Source organism: Tursiops truncatus, chromosome 2 (genome assembly GCF_011762595.2).
Source record: "Tursiops truncatus isolate mTurTru1 chromosome 2, mTurTru1.mat.Y, whole genome shotgun sequence".
Taxonomy (NCBI): domain Eukaryota; kingdom Metazoa; phylum Chordata; class Mammalia; order Artiodactyla; family Delphinidae; genus Tursiops; species Tursiops truncatus.
Window position 1 is genome coordinate 61,021,001 of NC_047035.1, and position 17,651 is coordinate 61,038,651.

The following is a 17,651-nucleotide window of genomic DNA, read 5'->3' on the forward strand; positions in this document are numbered from 1 at the left end:
CTGTCATACAGAGTGAAGTAAGTCAGAAAGAGAAAAACAAATACCGTATGCTAACACATATATATGGAATCTAAAAAAAAAAAAAGTGGTTCTGAAGAACCTAGGGGTAGGACAGGAATAAAGACTCAGACGTAGAAAATGGACTTGAGGACATGGGGAGGGGGAAGGGTAAGCTGGGACGAAGTGAGAGAGTGGCATGGACATATATACACTACCAAATGTAAAACAGATAGCTAGTGGGAAGCAGCGACATAGCACAGGGAGATCAGCTCAGTGCTTTGTGACCACCTAGAGGGGTGGGATAGGGAGGGTGGGAGGGAGACGCAAGAGGGAGGAGATATGGGGATATATGTATATGTATAGCTGATTCACTTTGTTATAAAGCAGAAACTAACACACCATTGTAAAGCAATTATACTCCAATAAAGATGTTAAAAAAAAAGAAATTTTAGCTGTTTTAATGTATTTCTACTTGTCAAGTTCTATGATGCACTAATTATAAGTGTATGCAGATTTTTTATATACTTTTATGACATATGCATTAAAGAGGCAGAGGCATGTCAAGGAAAGAGGACGCTCCAAATCTTTATAGGTGCTGTTCTGGAAGGGAGGCAACATGAAAAAGAGGAACGTTGGAAAAACATGAGTAGCGGGAAGAATGAAAAAGAGGAATGCTGGAAAAACATGAGTAGCGGGAAGAATACAGACCTGTGTAGATATTGTTCAAAGGAGGAGAGAGGATATGCGCTTGACTTCAATTTCTTTATAGTCATCAGCTCTCTTTTTTTTTTGATCTGGATACTGTTGATTACATTTAGGTATTGATGAAAATGTCAATGAGACATTTTCTAAAATCACACAGTATTATTTTAAAAGGAATTATTTTACTTTAAAGAAAATATTTTGTGTTAATATGTCCCTTGAGAAACATTCTCATTTAAATTCTACACCTTGTGAAGAAATTGAATTATTGAGTTGTTCCAAATCTGCAGAAAATGATCTGAAAGTTTTATAATTAATATATAACAAAAAGGCGTTGCTAAAATGCATTAAAGAATTATATAAAAGACTAAACATAAAGCACAAAACAATGAAGACAGTGCAAACTTTTTTTAAAGCAACAAATACTTTTCAATTTATGGAAGAACAGCTGTGTAGACTACTACAGAAGCCATGGTCTATGTAGTCATACCACTGAGGCATGTTCCTGAAGATAAAGTGCTTGGTTATAGTCAGCCACAGCTTCATCAATCAGACCTATTTTACCACGAACTTCTGCTCTAAGATTATATACTAGAGCATCATTAGGTTTCAAAGACAGAGCTGTAAAAGAAAAAAATTTCAAGATATGTTTTATGCTAGCATTCAAAAAGCTTCACTTTTTTAAATAAAAATTTTATAATATAAGAACTTTAGTATTATCTATTTGAAAACATTTTTCCTCATATGTACCTCATTATTTAGTTAAATTTAAAACACTGAATCTTTCTAAGAAAATTAACTTGGGAAAACACAGTACAATGTCTTTTTTGAAAGGCTGGCAATGTTTATGTATGGTTTCCCTAATAATTTTCTATGTCTTAGCTTACCAATGCTGTAAGTTATTACATAAAGGAATCCATACTGATTACATTAAAGATATGATATATAAAACCATTAATTCTAATGTTAGTTTATCTAGGCAAATCGACTTGATGATTTTCTTCTTTTGTCATCAAAAACCAACAAATCAACCATTATAATATTAATCAAAAAATTACAAAAAAATATACCTTTACTTAGGTCTTCTTCAGCTAGTTCATATTGCTTTAAACAACAGTAGAAGTATGCTCTGTTAAAATATACTGCAGCCCAAAATGGACAGCTTTCAACTACACGTGCAAAGTCTTCTTTTGCTTCTTCATATCTCTTTAATACTGTATTTGCAATAGCTCGATTCATGGTAGCACATTCATTTTCTGGATCAAACTTTAAAGCCTTTGAGAAGTAGTCAATAGCCTATAAAAGTGTGAAGATAATGATAATCTGAATATATTTTAATTGGCAGCTATACAGCAACTTGAAACACTTTTAATATAAAACTAAGGCCAGTGGCACACTGAGGAGATAGTGGAAGCATTTCATCCCAGATACAGATGATAAGGAGGTGCCAGCATCTGTAGAGAATGTAAAAGACAATAATAAAACCAACCAATAGTTGGTCTGCTTTTTGTTATCACCATGTGTCAGCAGTTTTAGATAGTGTCAGAGACAAAATACTCTCTGCTGAGGTGAAATGTTCCACTACCACCTCCACCTCCCCCACTACACACAAATCTCACATCCCTGTACAGCAGTAGAAAAAAGTAAAATATAAGTTAGAAAAGAAGGTCACACAGGAGGATAAATATAAGTTTGAAAATTAACATTTTTCATATAAAAGCAGAGTAAGGGCTAAAGAGAGAAGCAAATTTTGAAAATAAAGTTCTAAACCTTACCAAAAGAGATTAAAAACTCCGTTATACTATGAAAAGCTATAAAGGAAGAAAGACAGAAGATTAAAATCAGCTTGTCAAGAAGATCAAAAACTCTAGATGATTCACAAATCGTCATCAAGCCGGAAGAGACCCTCCAAATTGTGGTCCATCGACTGGTGTTGGGGTCTTGATCAACATTAAGTTAGAAAATTTTTAAAAACTGGTCCTTCATCACACATTGCTTGAGATGCCGATTAGACACCCTACTACTCAAGGTAGGAATCTCATCTCTAACTCTATGATGGATGGAAAATGTGCCTCCTACTTTAAAACTTCCCTAAAGGAAAAGTTGTTTTTAACAATATGGCTTGCTGTCTCCAATTCCTTACCACTCGACTTTTCCCCAGTACAGCACAGTCTGGGCTCTATCTACCTCCCCCTAGCCCATGAGGTCTGCTCTTGCTAAGGCTGAAGATGTCGTCAAGCCCAGTAAGCATTTTCTAGTCCTTTCTTTCCATGGCATTTCTGGGGCACAGATGCTCTTGGTCTCCCCTTCCCTCTTAAAACTCTCTCTGTCCTTGAGACAGGGTGTCTCCCTAGTTTTTCCCCTACCTCTCTGATCATTTTCTATCAGTCTTCTTCATGGAACTATTTTTCTCTATATTTCTCAGGGATGTGTCCTCAGTTCACTTCCATTGTGGGTGAAGTGAAACACTGAGAGCATGGTGGCCAGGAGCCCAGACCATGGGGCCAGATTTCTAGGTTCAAACCCTGGCTCTACCACTTATTAGCTCTTTGGTGAGTAACTAAAACACTCTGACTCGATTTTTCTCGTCTATAAAATGGAGGCAACAAATCGAACCCTACTTTCAGTGCTGCTATGAGGATTAAGTGAGCTGACAGGTAAAGTACTGAGAAAAATATGCAGAATATAGTAAGGACTCAGTCAATTATTATTGATACATCTGTTTTTTTTTTTTTTGCCAGTGTCTACAAATGGAGAGATGTCATAGCCCTCAGGTAATACTCCATGAATTTTACTGCCTGAGACTTTTGAGAAGCAATTAGATCAAGATTGTGTGACCCATCTCATCCCAGAATGGGAGCTATTCTATGCTGTAGTTAAGTGCAATTTAAGGATCCCTTAAGATGGCAGCAGAATTGACATCCCTCTGTGAAGAGCTTAAATTAAAGAGAATTCACTCCTGAACAGGAGGCTGGACTCACAGTCATTACAAATGAGGCAAGGGAATGACTCGAAGCAGAGCCAAGATTTCCTTCAAAAATTAATTTGTTTCATTTTAATTCACCAGTAAATGATCAATAAAGGCTACACAATTCTACATCACAAAAGCATGACTTGCAATCAGGTAGGAGCAAATGCCTACCTCAGCTAAAATAAATGAACTTAGTAAAACAAAATAGTATGGTTAACTCTGAACAATGTAACTTTCTGTTACAACTTTGAAAACATATTACTTAGAAAATGAAAGCCTATAAATTTAATGAGGTTACTTGAAGAACAGGAGCATTAACTATGAAGTAGTTAGAGGCCAAAGACGCCTACCACAATAGATGGCCTTGATTTAACAATTGGTCTAATGTCCTCATATCTGTAAGTAATTAGGAAGCAGATCCAGGTATTTTTTAAAAGTCACCTGTAATTCATGACACATGCATGTAGCTCATCCAATTGTGGTTTAAAACCATTAAGTCACTAACCAACCATAAAAGAAGCCAGAACACATACATGTTTTAATCCTTTAGAGATTATCTGGTCTGTTGAGGGACCCTTCCTCCTGGCCCTAAATCTTCTTTCCATACATCAGAAACAAAGCGGGAGGGGGAAGATGGACAGGAAATAGAAGAATTTGCTCCACAAAGAAGCATACAGCATACCAAAATAGCTGAACAGCTACTCTCAAAGTCTGCTTGTCTCTGAAGGGAGCACATACTGCAAAGCCCGAGTATCCAGTATATCAAGACAGAGAGCGGAATACATTTTAGATCAAATATTTGCCCAGCTGATGTGTCCCCAGCTTGGGGGAGCAAGAGCCATACTTAAAAAAAAAAAAAAAAATCAAAGATCAAACTACACTTTAGATCTAACCAAATAGTTTTATACATGATGTCCATAGAGTGATTAAGGACAAATAAGTTTAAATGTGAGGGTCTCCCTCTCATGTGGACCTTAAACACTGACAGAAACAGAAAATTGCCCTGGGCACCGTGTTTGTCTAATGCTCGTTAACTAACTCTACAATGCAGAGAAACATTGCCAAGACCCAGCCAGAGTGTGGTCTGAGCTTGAGGAAGTTTAAGGCAACTGACCCTGGCCTGTCAGCCTGGGAAAACATTAGCCTCCCAGCTGTCTGAGGTCTGAGCTATGACAATCTCATTCATGCCTTATATAATAATACCTTTGATAATTCTCTGTCCCAGCAGCTAGCTTCACCACTGAGGTCAACCAGCCTCATCACAGGGGTCAGCAAGCTAACTGATCTAACTTGGGAAACAGCTAAACTAAGGCAATGGCAGTAGAAACAGAATGGAAAGGGCATATCTGAGAAAAAAACTAAGAAGGAAATTTGACAGGATTAGATGACTGATTAGATGAAGAAGTTGAGGAAGAGAAAGTTGCAATTGATGCTAATATTTTTACTCAGGTGACTCCATGGAATGACATCTTGAACTGAGACAGGGTTATACAAAGAAGAGTTGGACGGGGCATAGAGGATAGAGAGATTAATTCAGTTTTGGCTCTCATGCACTTGTAAAACATCCAGTTTTAGCAACTGGCGATAAATATGGGTTAGGAGCTCAGAAGAAAGGTGGAGGCTGACATGTAGTATAAGCCATGGGTATAGATGGGCTTTCTGAGTAAGGAAATATGGAGAGAAGAGAAAGCAGTGTGATTCCTGGCATTAAAGAGCTTAACTGGAATGAGGAGATAAGAGACTAACACACAGAAACAATTGTGGGGTGACAGAAAGCTGTACTGAATCTGTATAGAAATAATTATATACAAAGCAGTATGGAGTCAAGATCTCACTTTAAATTTAACCACAACCTCAAATGAGAACTTGAAGTTGTCTGGTGGTTCTACTATACTTCCCTAGAACATGCACCCTACCGCTCTCTAAAATAATTATTTCACATTTTCTCTTTAAAACTCCTAGCCATACTCTCCCCCTTTATACCTGTCCATCCTCACTCTTAACTGGTAACTGGTACTCATAGTCCATGGAAAAAATGTAATCATTTCAGAGAAATACCTACTATCAAAATCTACCTAGCTACAGCCAGCTGTGCCCCAACTCTCTGCCTTCCCTCATAACATAATGGATAGTGTGTCCTGCTCCCTTCAAAGGCCACCCCTGGAACTTCCAAACTTTAGCCCCATCAAATCCTCAAAGATTTTGATCCTAATTATCCCTGCCACTCTCCCCTGCCCCAACAATTTCTCCCTTTCTACTAGATCCTTTCATTAACACAGGAGCATGAATCAGCATCCCTCATATTTTAAAAAATTAAAAATACGAACACCTTACTCCACTCTAGCCACCACCCCCATTTCACTACTTCTCTTCACAGAAGAATTTCTCCAACTCGTTGAACTGTCTCTAATTCTTCACCTCACATGTTCTCCACAACCCTTTCCGCTCAAGGCTCTGATGCCATTGCGACTCCAACAATGTTCTTGCCAAAGTCATCAATGATTTTCTCCATCCTGCCCTTCCTTGACTTCTCAGCAGCATTTGACACAGGACACATTTCCCTTCTTAAAGTACTTTATTCTTGAGGTGATATCATGCTCTCCTGCTTTCCTTCCCAACATCCTGACTGGATACTCCCCACTCGGTCTACACTCTGGAGTCTCCTCTCTACTTCACTTCCAAACACTGGTATTGCCCCAGGGCTTGCTCCTTAAACCCCTTCTCTCCATCTATACTATCCACCCAGGTAATCTCATATAGTCCCACACGTATGCTAGTACTGATATACTGATGCTTAAATAAGATGGTATTAAATGTTTATCACTACTAATATTGTTTATTTTCTATTTCTTCCTCCAATAAAATGTAAGGTACATCATAAAAGAAGTCTTCCTTATCTTGTTTAGCTCTGTATCCTCAGGATCTTAATTCCTAGCACATGGCAGGTACATTACAAATATAAGGAGATTGAAAGAATGAAGAACTAAGTGGAATCAGGAAATATCTGCTCAGCTTTTCCAGCAAAATACAGACAAGGACTTTAGCCTCTTGGTAGATAAAGGTGCCCCAAAGATCATTTTTAAGGGGTATGGTGACAGGATCAGGTGTTAGAGGAGAATACAGAGGTTACAGATCTCAGAAAATGCAAGCAATAAAAACAACTTTTTAAAATGAGAATGTTATCTTAGAAACAAGGCCTGTGGAAAGTTCTGAGAAACACAGAGCTTGTGGTAGAAGCCTTCCCAAACCAGGCTAGGCTAGAAAGGACATACTGTAAAGTCCTGTGCAATAGCATCAGTGGTAGCTCAACTCGGAAAGTTACCATGGCCTATCACCGTATCTCTCACAAGAAAATCTGCTATTAGTCCAGGAAAAAAAAAATTATCTCATTCAAATATAAGGAACAGAAAAGTAATTTGCATGCCTTCACTGTAAAAAACAAAGATAAAAAAGTAAGAGCTTAATTTTTGGAAAGATCATAAAAATTGCCCAGAAAAAAATGTATTCCTACAATGTAGATAAAAATTATAATGTAACATTATAAAATAAACTAGAAAAAAATTGTTAAGGAAGAAACTGCATTTAAGAAATAAATAAATAAATAATAAAGGATCTTAGAAAAAGGATCTTCCTGGCCAGGAAGATATGTCATGGAAATGGGACAGAACTAAAAAAAAAAGTTTTAAAGAAACCTGGATCATAAGGTCAACAACGGAATAATAGAAAACACAGTAAAAATTTAGGGGATGCAAAAGAAAATGAAACAGATGTTAAAAGATAAACATTTGAAAAAAATAATTGGCATATAGGAGTCAAAAGACGTCCTATTTATAATCATTGGTATTCATCCCCAATGAAGAAAATCAAAACAATGAAATAGAGAAAAATATTTACATTGAATTCAATAAAGATTTTCTGAAATCTACATATTGAAAATGCACACTCTGTACTTGATAACTTTGACCCCAAAAGCTTAACTCTAACACATACTTTTAAGTAAAAAAAATTTTCACTTATGGGCTTCCCTGGTGGTGCAGTGGTTGAGAGTCCGCCTGCCGATGCAGGGGACACGGGTTCGTGCCCCGGTCCGGGAGGATCCCACATGCCGCGGAGCGGCTAGGCCCATGAGCCATGGCCGCTGAGCCTGCGCGTCCGGAGCCTGTGCTCCACAACGGGAGAGGGCACAACAATGAGAGGCCCACGTACCGCAAAAAAAACCAAACCAAAACAAAAAACTTTTCACTTAAAAAAAATAAATAAAATAAAAACTTTGGTTATCCTGACAAAAAGAAGTCACCAATAACGAAAATCAGGTTTGCATCAGGCTTTTGACACCAACATATGCAACACCAAAAAAATAGTGAAACAGCACTTACAAAACACTCAAGGAAAGAAAAAATGAGTCAAGGACTCTAAACCCAGACATGCTGTCGTAAGATATAAAGGCTGCAGGCTAACAGCTGTGAACATGAAACAATTCAAGGAATATTGTTCTCATGAACCCTTTCTCAGGACTCTACTAGAAGACTAATTTCAGACCACCAAGAAATGATTGGTTAGGAGGTAAACTTTGGCAAAAAGCCTGGTGATGAGAATTAAATATATTTAACTGAAGAACTAAGACTAAACGTGAAATAAAGGTAACAAAATAGTATATGCAAATATTAAATCCTCTGGCAGTGTAGGAATGACGAAACACAACAAAACGGAAGAATACAGAGAGAGTGGAAAGCAAGCTGACATGACAAGCTAACAGAACAAGCTCAAGCAGATTTAAGGATATAAATATAAACATTTTTCAAAAGAGCATAATACTAACTAAAATTGACTAATAGATGAGAGGGAGAAATAAGGGAGGAAGAGATTAAAGGGTCATTTTATTGTTCTTCATAGAAGAGAACTAAAGAAATAAGGAAGCAAGGGTACAAGGGTATTTTTATAAAGGTCATCACTAAAGCAAACTGTAAACCTTCCTAAATATTAGAAAAACTCTGAAATTTTAAAATAAAACAGACCACAGAATAAAATATTTTAAATACATGTAAACAGAAAATATGATATAAAATAACAGAACTAAGACCAAACATATTGACCGTGCCAAAATGTCAATGGGATATAACCTACCTATTAAAAGATAAATATTTTCAAATTGTCATCTAAACCAAAATCCAGCTCTACGCTGTATAAAAGAGACACAGCTAAAACGAAAGATTCTAAACACTGAAAATAAAAGGAAGGGCAAAGGACTATCAGGCGAAAGCAAACCAAATGAAATCAGAGGTCAGGATCTTCACATCAGATAAAGGAGAATTTATTCCAGAGAGAAACAAAGAAGAGCATTTGTAATGCTGAAGACTACAATTCGCAATGCATATGTAATATGAACATCTATACATGAAATAGCATCAATTTTCATAAAGCAGAAATTACAAGAGATGTAAAGAAAACTATCTAGGGCCACACTAATTATAGGATACTTGAATAAACCTTTCTCTGTCCAAGATAAACCAAATTAAAAAAAAAAGGTATGGATATAGACTAATTATACTCCAATATTAGAAAATATAAAAGCCCTTCCTCTTGAACATTTTAAGTGCCCTATTAATTTATTCTTTAGTCAAAGGAGAAATAAAATTTCAAGTGCAATGTTTTGGGAAAACAAAAATAAAAGCATTAAAGAGCAAAATACAGGGGATACTGCTGAAAACAGTACTTGGGGAAAAAGCATAACCTTAACAATTTATCACAATATAAATGAAAGGGTGACAATAAATGGATTAAGCTTCTGACTCAAAAAGATAGACAAAGAACAAAATAAAATTGAAGATGAACAAAAGAGTGAATATAGATTTAAAAAAACAAAAAATAGCGTTTGAGTCATGCAATGCATTACAATTCAAATAAAATAAATTCAAAATATAAAACAGATCATCTAATAGCCCAACACTTTCATTTCAGCCGTTATGAATTAAGGTCCAAAAAGATTAAGTTGTCATGAAAACCAGAACTAACAGACATATCTCCTTACTCCAGTCAAGTGCTCATGTGACTGAAACTCAGCAAAGGTAGAAATTAAGACGAGTTAGATAATCACATCACGAAAGACAGTCTGGAAGGAAGTCTGACATTTGGCTAAGTGGGGGCAAAGAGCAGAGGATTCCAGGCTGGAAGCTGGTGACAATGGATAGCAAGGCGACGACTGCCGGCACTCAGAGAAGTCCAAAACAGTGTTTACTGGACAAGTGCTGAGTGGCTGATGATAATGAGGAGAAAAAATCCATAGAGGTGTAAACATTTAATAAGTAATTATAAACATTTTTATGAAAGAGAAAAAAATTTTTAAAGAGCTAATGAATAAATTAGCCTGACATATAAGGATTGCATTTTGAAACTATATGTAGCAGAGAAAGCGTTTATGGTCAAAAAGAAAATGTTAAGGAAAACTCATATTACCTGGGAAAACTGTCTGTGGTGAAAATAGATATTTCCTGCATTAAAGTAAGCCAGCGAGTACGTGGGGTTTAGAGAAATTGCTGCTTGATAGTCTCTCATTGCATTCTGTTGTTGACCCATAAACTCATGAATCACACCACGATTTGTTAAGAATTCTGCTCTAGTATTGATCTGCAATATAATAGTATGAGTATTTAGCATCTGGGAATAGTACTTATCTCCAATTTCATGTCTGCAAAAATGGACTTTATGAAATCTCTTTGTGGGAAACTAGTAATTTTACAGGGCAAGTGAAACCCCATTAGAGCAAATATTTTGAGAAACAACTCCGAATGAAGTTGGTTCAGTGTCAACACTTGGTTTATTTGGTTGCAATAAAACAAATAATCTTAGTGCTCTACTCAGTTCCTTTGCAAAGAATAGATGTAAGGGGGAAAAAGCTCATCTGTTTAGCTCTGTTAAAGATTACAACATCTACCTAAATTTACAAAAAAAGAATCCAAAATCTAGAAGAAAAAAGGCAGATTTTCTGTCACTGCATTTTTTATTTGCCATTTCACTACAGAAGAAGCTGCGGATTTACACTATTCTTTCTTTAGTTCCTTCAAACCCAGAACATTATTTTATTTTTTGCATTCATTTTTTATTACACAATAATATTGATGTATCATGAAACTATAAATTTGCATTTACTGAGAGGAATCAACATTTATTAGGGATTTGTTTTTAAATTTTTTAAATGCATTAGGTTATAAAACTGGTAAGCTATAATAACTCTTTAGGAATCTCCTAGGGAAAAAATACAAACATTATTTTCTCTACAAGTCACTTTTAGAGAACAACAGAGAACTTCTTATTTGATCTTACTCACTGATGATGTTAATTTAATGCTAATGATAATATAATCTGAGTGGATTTTTACCTTTATGGCAGCATTTATATCCTGAATTGCAGCAAAATTATCACCCATCTGAAGAGAGACCACAGCTCTTCCTTCATAGGCTAGGTAGCTCTTCGGATCAACTTCTATGGCAATGGTAAAGTGGTTCCAAGCTTTCTGGAATTTTCCTTGGGCCTAAAATAATTTTCCATTTACACCAAGTAGGAAATTGTCCATATCATGACAAATGTTTATGATTCTAACTTAATCAAATAAAGCCTTTAGTAAGGGTATATTTATATTGTGCTTAATCTAAGGTATTTTAAACAAGGAAGTAGGCTGTACTGTGAGTGCATTCAATTGACTGATTACCTCTGAGCATTTATGCTGAAATTTTAATTAACTGAAATAAATCTAATTGTCAGAGTCATCTCTTATACCAGTCCTGAACAACATAAAATCTTGACCACGACGGGAAACACCAATGCTTCTGACAATCACCACAAATTTTACACTGAGCTCTGCACACACAGGCAGGAATTGTCTATTTGTTTGGCATTGAATCTCCAGTTATACATACTATATACATAATAAAATAAATATGTGTTGAATAAGTAAATGAATAAACTGATGGTGTAAAACCTATTTGATAAGTTGTACCAGCATCACACATTCCATGAAAACTGCATGCAAATCTACCAAGCAGGTGTGTATACCAACCTTAGCGCCAACTGGAAAAAAAGAAAGAAGGTTAGGAGAGGACACTGGTAACAGAATGATGTCAGAGTATTTCCTAGATAAGGCCATTTGGCAACTAAATACCTCATCACAGGAAGGCAGTGAGCTGATAAATTCAGCACAGTCCAGGGACTGTCCTTTATTCCTGTGGGTTCAAAATCCCAACTTGCCAGAGCCTCAGAAGCAGACTCTCACATAAACCAAGCAAAGCCCAGTGACTCTTGCATAAAACTAACACGAAATATAACGAATAAGTTAACTAGACATTGTTCTCTAACCAGTAAAGCTTCTCCCTCACAGTAAATTATGGGGAAACCAACATCGAATTGAACAACGAATTGAACTTGTCTGTTCTGACAATTGTTTTGCTCACTTCCATAACTCTAGGGGTAGGCACATAGTAGGGGAATCTGTTTCATATTCGTCCAAGAAATGGTCACTCTTCCCCCGAACAGGATTTCATGGGCCTCTCTAACTCTCCTTTTTCAGTCCTTCCTTTCCTGATTCAAGTCTTCCTCACACTAATGTGTTTTTCAATCCTCCTTCAGGCTGATATATATCAGTGAGATCTTCACAAAACACAAATCTGATGTCACTGCTCTGGTGAGTGACATTCCCATTTTTCACTGACCTGGACCAGTTAAAAAGACCTTCACCTCCAGTCATTACTCAATTCAGTCTCATCCCATACCACTCTCCCCTTGTCCATAACATTCCATCCCCTTGAGCCCTCTGTCTCTTTCTCACAAGACTTTATAATGGGCTGTTCCCTCTCTCTGGAACACTGTGTTCTAAGCCCTAACTCCTAGTCCTAATTCTAGTCTTTCACACCTCAGTTTAAATGTTAATTTCTCAAAAAGCCTTCCCTCACCCCTAAAATGAAGCTAGGTTCCCTGGTTACAAGTTGTCCTAAAACCCATCCTTTTTCTTGGTTGCACTTATCCTGAATAGAATTAAATACTTATTAATAAGACTGCTTGGTGCTTCTCTCTCCAGTTGGTAGTAAACTCTACAAGAAGAACCAGTGTATTTGGGGCACTGCTGTATCACTAGGCCTAGATCAGTTCCTGTCCTATACTAGGTGCTCAGTAAATCCTTGTTGAATGCAATGAATGATGCTGTTAACACATTTCTTTTGATTACAGTAAGTTCTAGCTGTTTTAGGAGTCACCCTGTCTCTAAATTGACTTTGCGAATTTCTACTGTGATCAAATAATGGCTAATTTTATGTTTAACACTCAGAAGGCAATCTTACTTCCCTTATTAATCAGTTCTTGGGCATACCTCACTATAACCAAACCCACAACCACCTCCAATATTATTAATCTTAGGTCAGCCAAATTCACTTACTTCTAAATGAAAAAAATTCAACTTTAATGACAGATTATTAATAGGAATTTATGCAAATTACCATAATTTAAACATACTTTGGACAACTGTTTAAATTTCTTAATATTAAAAGGGATAAAAAGATTATTCCTTTCCTTTTCATGGAAAATATAACACATCTAGCACTTTATTCCACGAATACCACTACATCTTTTGTTAGTGCACATAGCTCGGTGAGTGCATGGGTCAGGTCAGAGTGTCCCAGAAATCACTCAGAGACCTGTGTGACAACACAACAGAGCAACACCCTTCCAACTTGCTGGCAGGACAAATGCCTGGTCTCTTGCCTTCCGGTATGTTCTAATTCACTGCCATTTGGAAGATGACCTGAATTCAGAAATGTCTATGCAGTGGTTGTCTGATCCATCGCATAGATCATACATTGTTTATTCCCTTTAGCTTTTCACTAATTTAATAGGCCAAAACCTATGGAGCCCAGGTATAAGTTAGTGAAACAAATTTTAGCCAGGTTGTTATATGTGAAACTCATCAGGCAAGTTTAAAAGTTGTCTATAAGTGTGGTAGGTATAAGGGGGTGAGGTAGAAAGGGGTGCAGGCGTTAAGGAAACTCAGGTTCAGAAGATCCTCATCTCACTATCACGCCAGGTCCCTGGGTATGCTCTCCAGGCAGGCTGCCTATAACTCATCAAACCCCTGCTTCTCACTGCTGCTCTGAATACGAATAAGAAAAGAAAGGTAAAATGTTCATAGCCAAAGAAATATCATGTATCCCCATCACCACTAACAGGCCAAATATATTCTTTTTCTTGCCCAAAAGGTGCTTCCGTGGTAAAATGTTGTTATACAGTATTACCTGCAAATTATAGCCTAAACAAATTCTGGCTTTTGTATAGACTGGATTAAAATGCAGTGCTTTCAGAAACTCCTTCTGTGCTTGTCTGATGGCCTCATCATGTCCATATTCCATGTAAGAATTTCCCCGTCCGATGTAAGCATCCAGGAAATAGGGATCAATTTTCACAGCCCAGGTAAAGAAATTGACAGCTTCTTCAAACTCTTTATTTCTGAAAACAAATTAAAATATTGACGCTTTCTGGTGAATAATCTAACTGCTTTCCTGTATATAACCTCTTCATAAAGAAATGCATTGACCCTTAAAAAACTTAATTTTTATTATTTTTTATTATCATAAGAACTAATTGTGTAAGTCCATATGACCTAAGGAAGCCTGATGGATTCTTTAAAGATATTGGTAAAAGGAAAGAGGGGAGGTAAGAGACATTTTTATAGCAGAATATGCTGGGATGACATGCTAGAGTTCTTTTTCAGAATTATAAAAATCTGAATGGCCTTCTTGAACCTGTTTTTAACAGTTATCAGTGGCCAGTATAGAAAGACATATGCTATTATTTATAAAATACACTATTTAAATCAGATTAAAATAAATCCATTGTTATTTATTTAATATGTCCTTTATAATGAAAGGAGCTAAATTTTTATCACATGGGAGTTCTTACTTCAGATCTTCTATAAAGGCAGCCCATTTCACCTTGGACACCAAGAGAGGAGGGGAGAAAAAGAAGTAAAATGCATTTTATTTATTAACTTGTGAATATATGTGACTAAATGATAACTCTGTCTCTCTATCTTCCTTAATTAGTCTCCTATGGTGAGGAGAGGGCTGTGGAAGGAACCGAATATTCCCATGTCCATGGGTATATAAAGTCACTTTTCCACTTCACGTGCATATCTAATAATTATTTTTAATCTCAATTAATATGGAGAGTCTAGAATTTTTTTTAATAGAATGAAGGCACTAACACTGAATAACTGCTTACTTACCAGGTACTGTGCTAAGTGCTTTACATATGTGATTTTACTTAATCCTTCCAACATTTCTGTAAGCTTGTTATAATTTTTTATATTTTATAGATTAAAAGAATATCATGGCTCAGAAAAGTTTGCACATAGTAAATAACATAGTAAATAGCATGCTAAGATTGCGCTGAGCAAACATCTGGGACTCAAACTCAGGTGAGCCAGACTCCAAAATCCATGCTTTCCCACAGTCATCTCTACCCACATTCTTCACCTTTAACATACTTGTAACTGGTGCACAAGAGCCAGTGAGCCGATATCTCAACAGTGTAGTCAGAATAAAGCCTTGCAGTTCAAACCTAAGCCCAAACATACAAATTAATAGTAATTTTTCAAAACTGTTAGAAGGATCAAATGACAGCATGTGAAAAACCCTTAGCACAGAGACCCTCACCCAATAAAGATTATTATCTTCCTTCCATTCTTTTCATTACTTCTCAAAAAGTTTTCAAATTTTTATGAGATGCATCATTACTTTGCTAACTTTTCCTTTGTAAAATACATGGAACACAGGGTAACCGTTCTAGAAACTACCGTCTCTTAGATATTACTCAGCATTATCTTTTAAAATACTGTTTCCCAAACCTCAGTCCCTCCTTTGTGACAGTTGCCCTATGTTCCACCTACACTATCGTTTACTTAGTATTTTTCTTTAAGTCAAGTTACTCTTTTACTTAAGTGAATCTATTTTTTAAAATAACTTAATTTCAATACCACAAATACAAAATCAGTATCTCATGCCATAAACAGAAGGCAACCATGAAAATAAATAAATATTGGTGTTGGATAGTGTAGTCTGCCGAAAACTAAACCTGAGAGCTGTACCGTCTATTACAAAGTGTGGGAAAGATGCTAAAGACTAACTCTTAGCTGACGCCTTCTCCTTGATGTATTCAGGAGGTTTGAGAAAGAATTCACTTTGAAACTGAAAAGCAATTCAGCTGCTCATAATGTGATTCAATGTTTTTTTAATGCTTGTGCACACCATGAAAAATAATGGAGTTACTCATGATATTTGCTCCATGTTTTGGCAAACACTACCCAAAAGCATTCACCAAGTATTGTGTCAGAAGATCACCCAAGAATCAACAGTGAAGCACCAGGAAAGCCTGGCCTCTGACGTTACAAACAGGGGAAGGTTAACATTCACATACGTAAGCCAACTGGTATCTTCTGAGTTCACTCTGTGGATTCTCACTAAGAAAACATGGGCTCCCTTCCCTCAAGTAGTTTACAATGAAACTATCCTCCTCCTTCCTCATAACTAGCACTATCTGAGAAGTAAAAGTTCACTGAATATAAGGTCACAATGCTTGTAGCCACTTTCTCACTGTAGTACAGAAAAAATTCTAGCATAAATAACAAATTTTTTATCAAGAATAATTACACAGTAGTATTTCTGTATAAAAATGCATTTAGTTGACAGGTTTTGTTATGCTCAGTATTTCTATCTATGGATAGTGAACTACTTACTTATGATGCATACCTATGGTGACCATGTAAACTGAAGTTTACAGGGCAACCCCAGCTCTCTCATATTTTTCCCACAAAACATTGAAATGCTTCTGGTATATTTACATCCAAATTGTATCATACACACTGCTCCCCTCTTACGCAGAGGGAGATTTAAAATCCTTGTGAGTACATATGCCGATATATGGTTTATAAAACATGATCTCACCCTTTGAATAGTCTAACCAATTTAAAAAGAAAAAGAACAAGCAATGAATTGAAGCTATTTTTCTATACATATCTAGTTATCAGCACTAATGTTTAACGAACATCTAGTCTGTTCTGACTAAGTAAATAATCATTAAACCTTAAACCTGGAAAGGGATCCCGAAAGCTACTTGGCAAGCTCTTCAAAGCTGATGATAACTAAATATCAAGTCCAGAGGAGGTGAGAGAGCCAAAGCCAGAGACTCCCAAACCCCTCCACCACTAGAAAAAAAAGAAAAACTCCATACACACAACAACTTCATTTTTCTGAAGATGTGTGTATCACACAGTGCCCTGCAGGTTGGAGCTCCTGTTAAATAATCACATGGTAGTTAGACAATGAAAAAATGTGGCAGTGTCTCTTATATCAGGATACAGGTTCACTGGCACATAAATTGCTAAACATCAATTACACAAATATAAAAGTATATTAAATTAGTTTTTCTAAAACAAAAAGTGTTTGTATAAATCTAAAATAGCGTGATCACCGACGGAAGGTGCGTGCCTCTCATTATGGTGTCTATTAACTAAGAATCGTGTGCTCAGCTTGAAGGCTGGGCCTCGGACACCAAGGCCCACCTCATTTTACAAATGAATCACAGAGGTGACCAGATGTTCCCTACTGAGTTGTACAAATAAATCATAAATACCTCCCAAAACTAAAGAATGTGGCTTGCAGAGTCGAAGATTCAGAAATATTTTATACAAATATAAGAATGGTAAAATAAATGTGCTGAAGTAAAAAATGGACAGAATATGTAACTCTGAGCCACCAGGCTCTCCCTCTGTGACTTTTTTTTTTTTAATCTTAAGGTAGCTTTCTCAAAGAGATCTAAAAATTAACTCTACCTTAACACCCTTAGTGATCAAATTGGGCAACAAGTAGGATATTCAGCCTAAGGAATGTTGTCTCCTAGCAACCACAAGAGTGAGAACCAGAGATATACAAAGGCACACTTC

General features: G+C 36.4%; 1 protein-coding gene across 1 annotated transcript in view; it reads right to left on the reverse strand.

The window, feature by feature from the left end:
* Positions 1 to 1,041: 1,041 nt before the first annotated feature.
* The window catches only part of LOC101321155 (tetratricopeptide repeat protein 6), a 41,518-nt gene continuing 24,908 nt past the window's right edge, over positions 1,042 to 17,651 (reverse strand). Inside the window, exons 7-11 of the mRNA XM_033852591.2 lie at positions 13,948 to 14,158; positions 11,049 to 11,201; positions 10,127 to 10,297; positions 1,773 to 1,998; positions 1,042 to 1,323 (exon numbers count right to left, since the gene is read on the reverse strand). Coding sequence (XP_033708482.1) covers positions 1,187 to 1,323; positions 1,773 to 1,998; positions 10,127 to 10,297; positions 11,049 to 11,201; positions 13,948 to 14,158 — 898 coding nt within the window. The 3' untranslated portion in view covers positions 1,042 to 1,186. The remainder of the gene's footprint in view (positions 1,324 to 1,772; positions 1,999 to 10,126; positions 10,298 to 11,048; positions 11,202 to 13,947; positions 14,159 to 17,651) is intronic.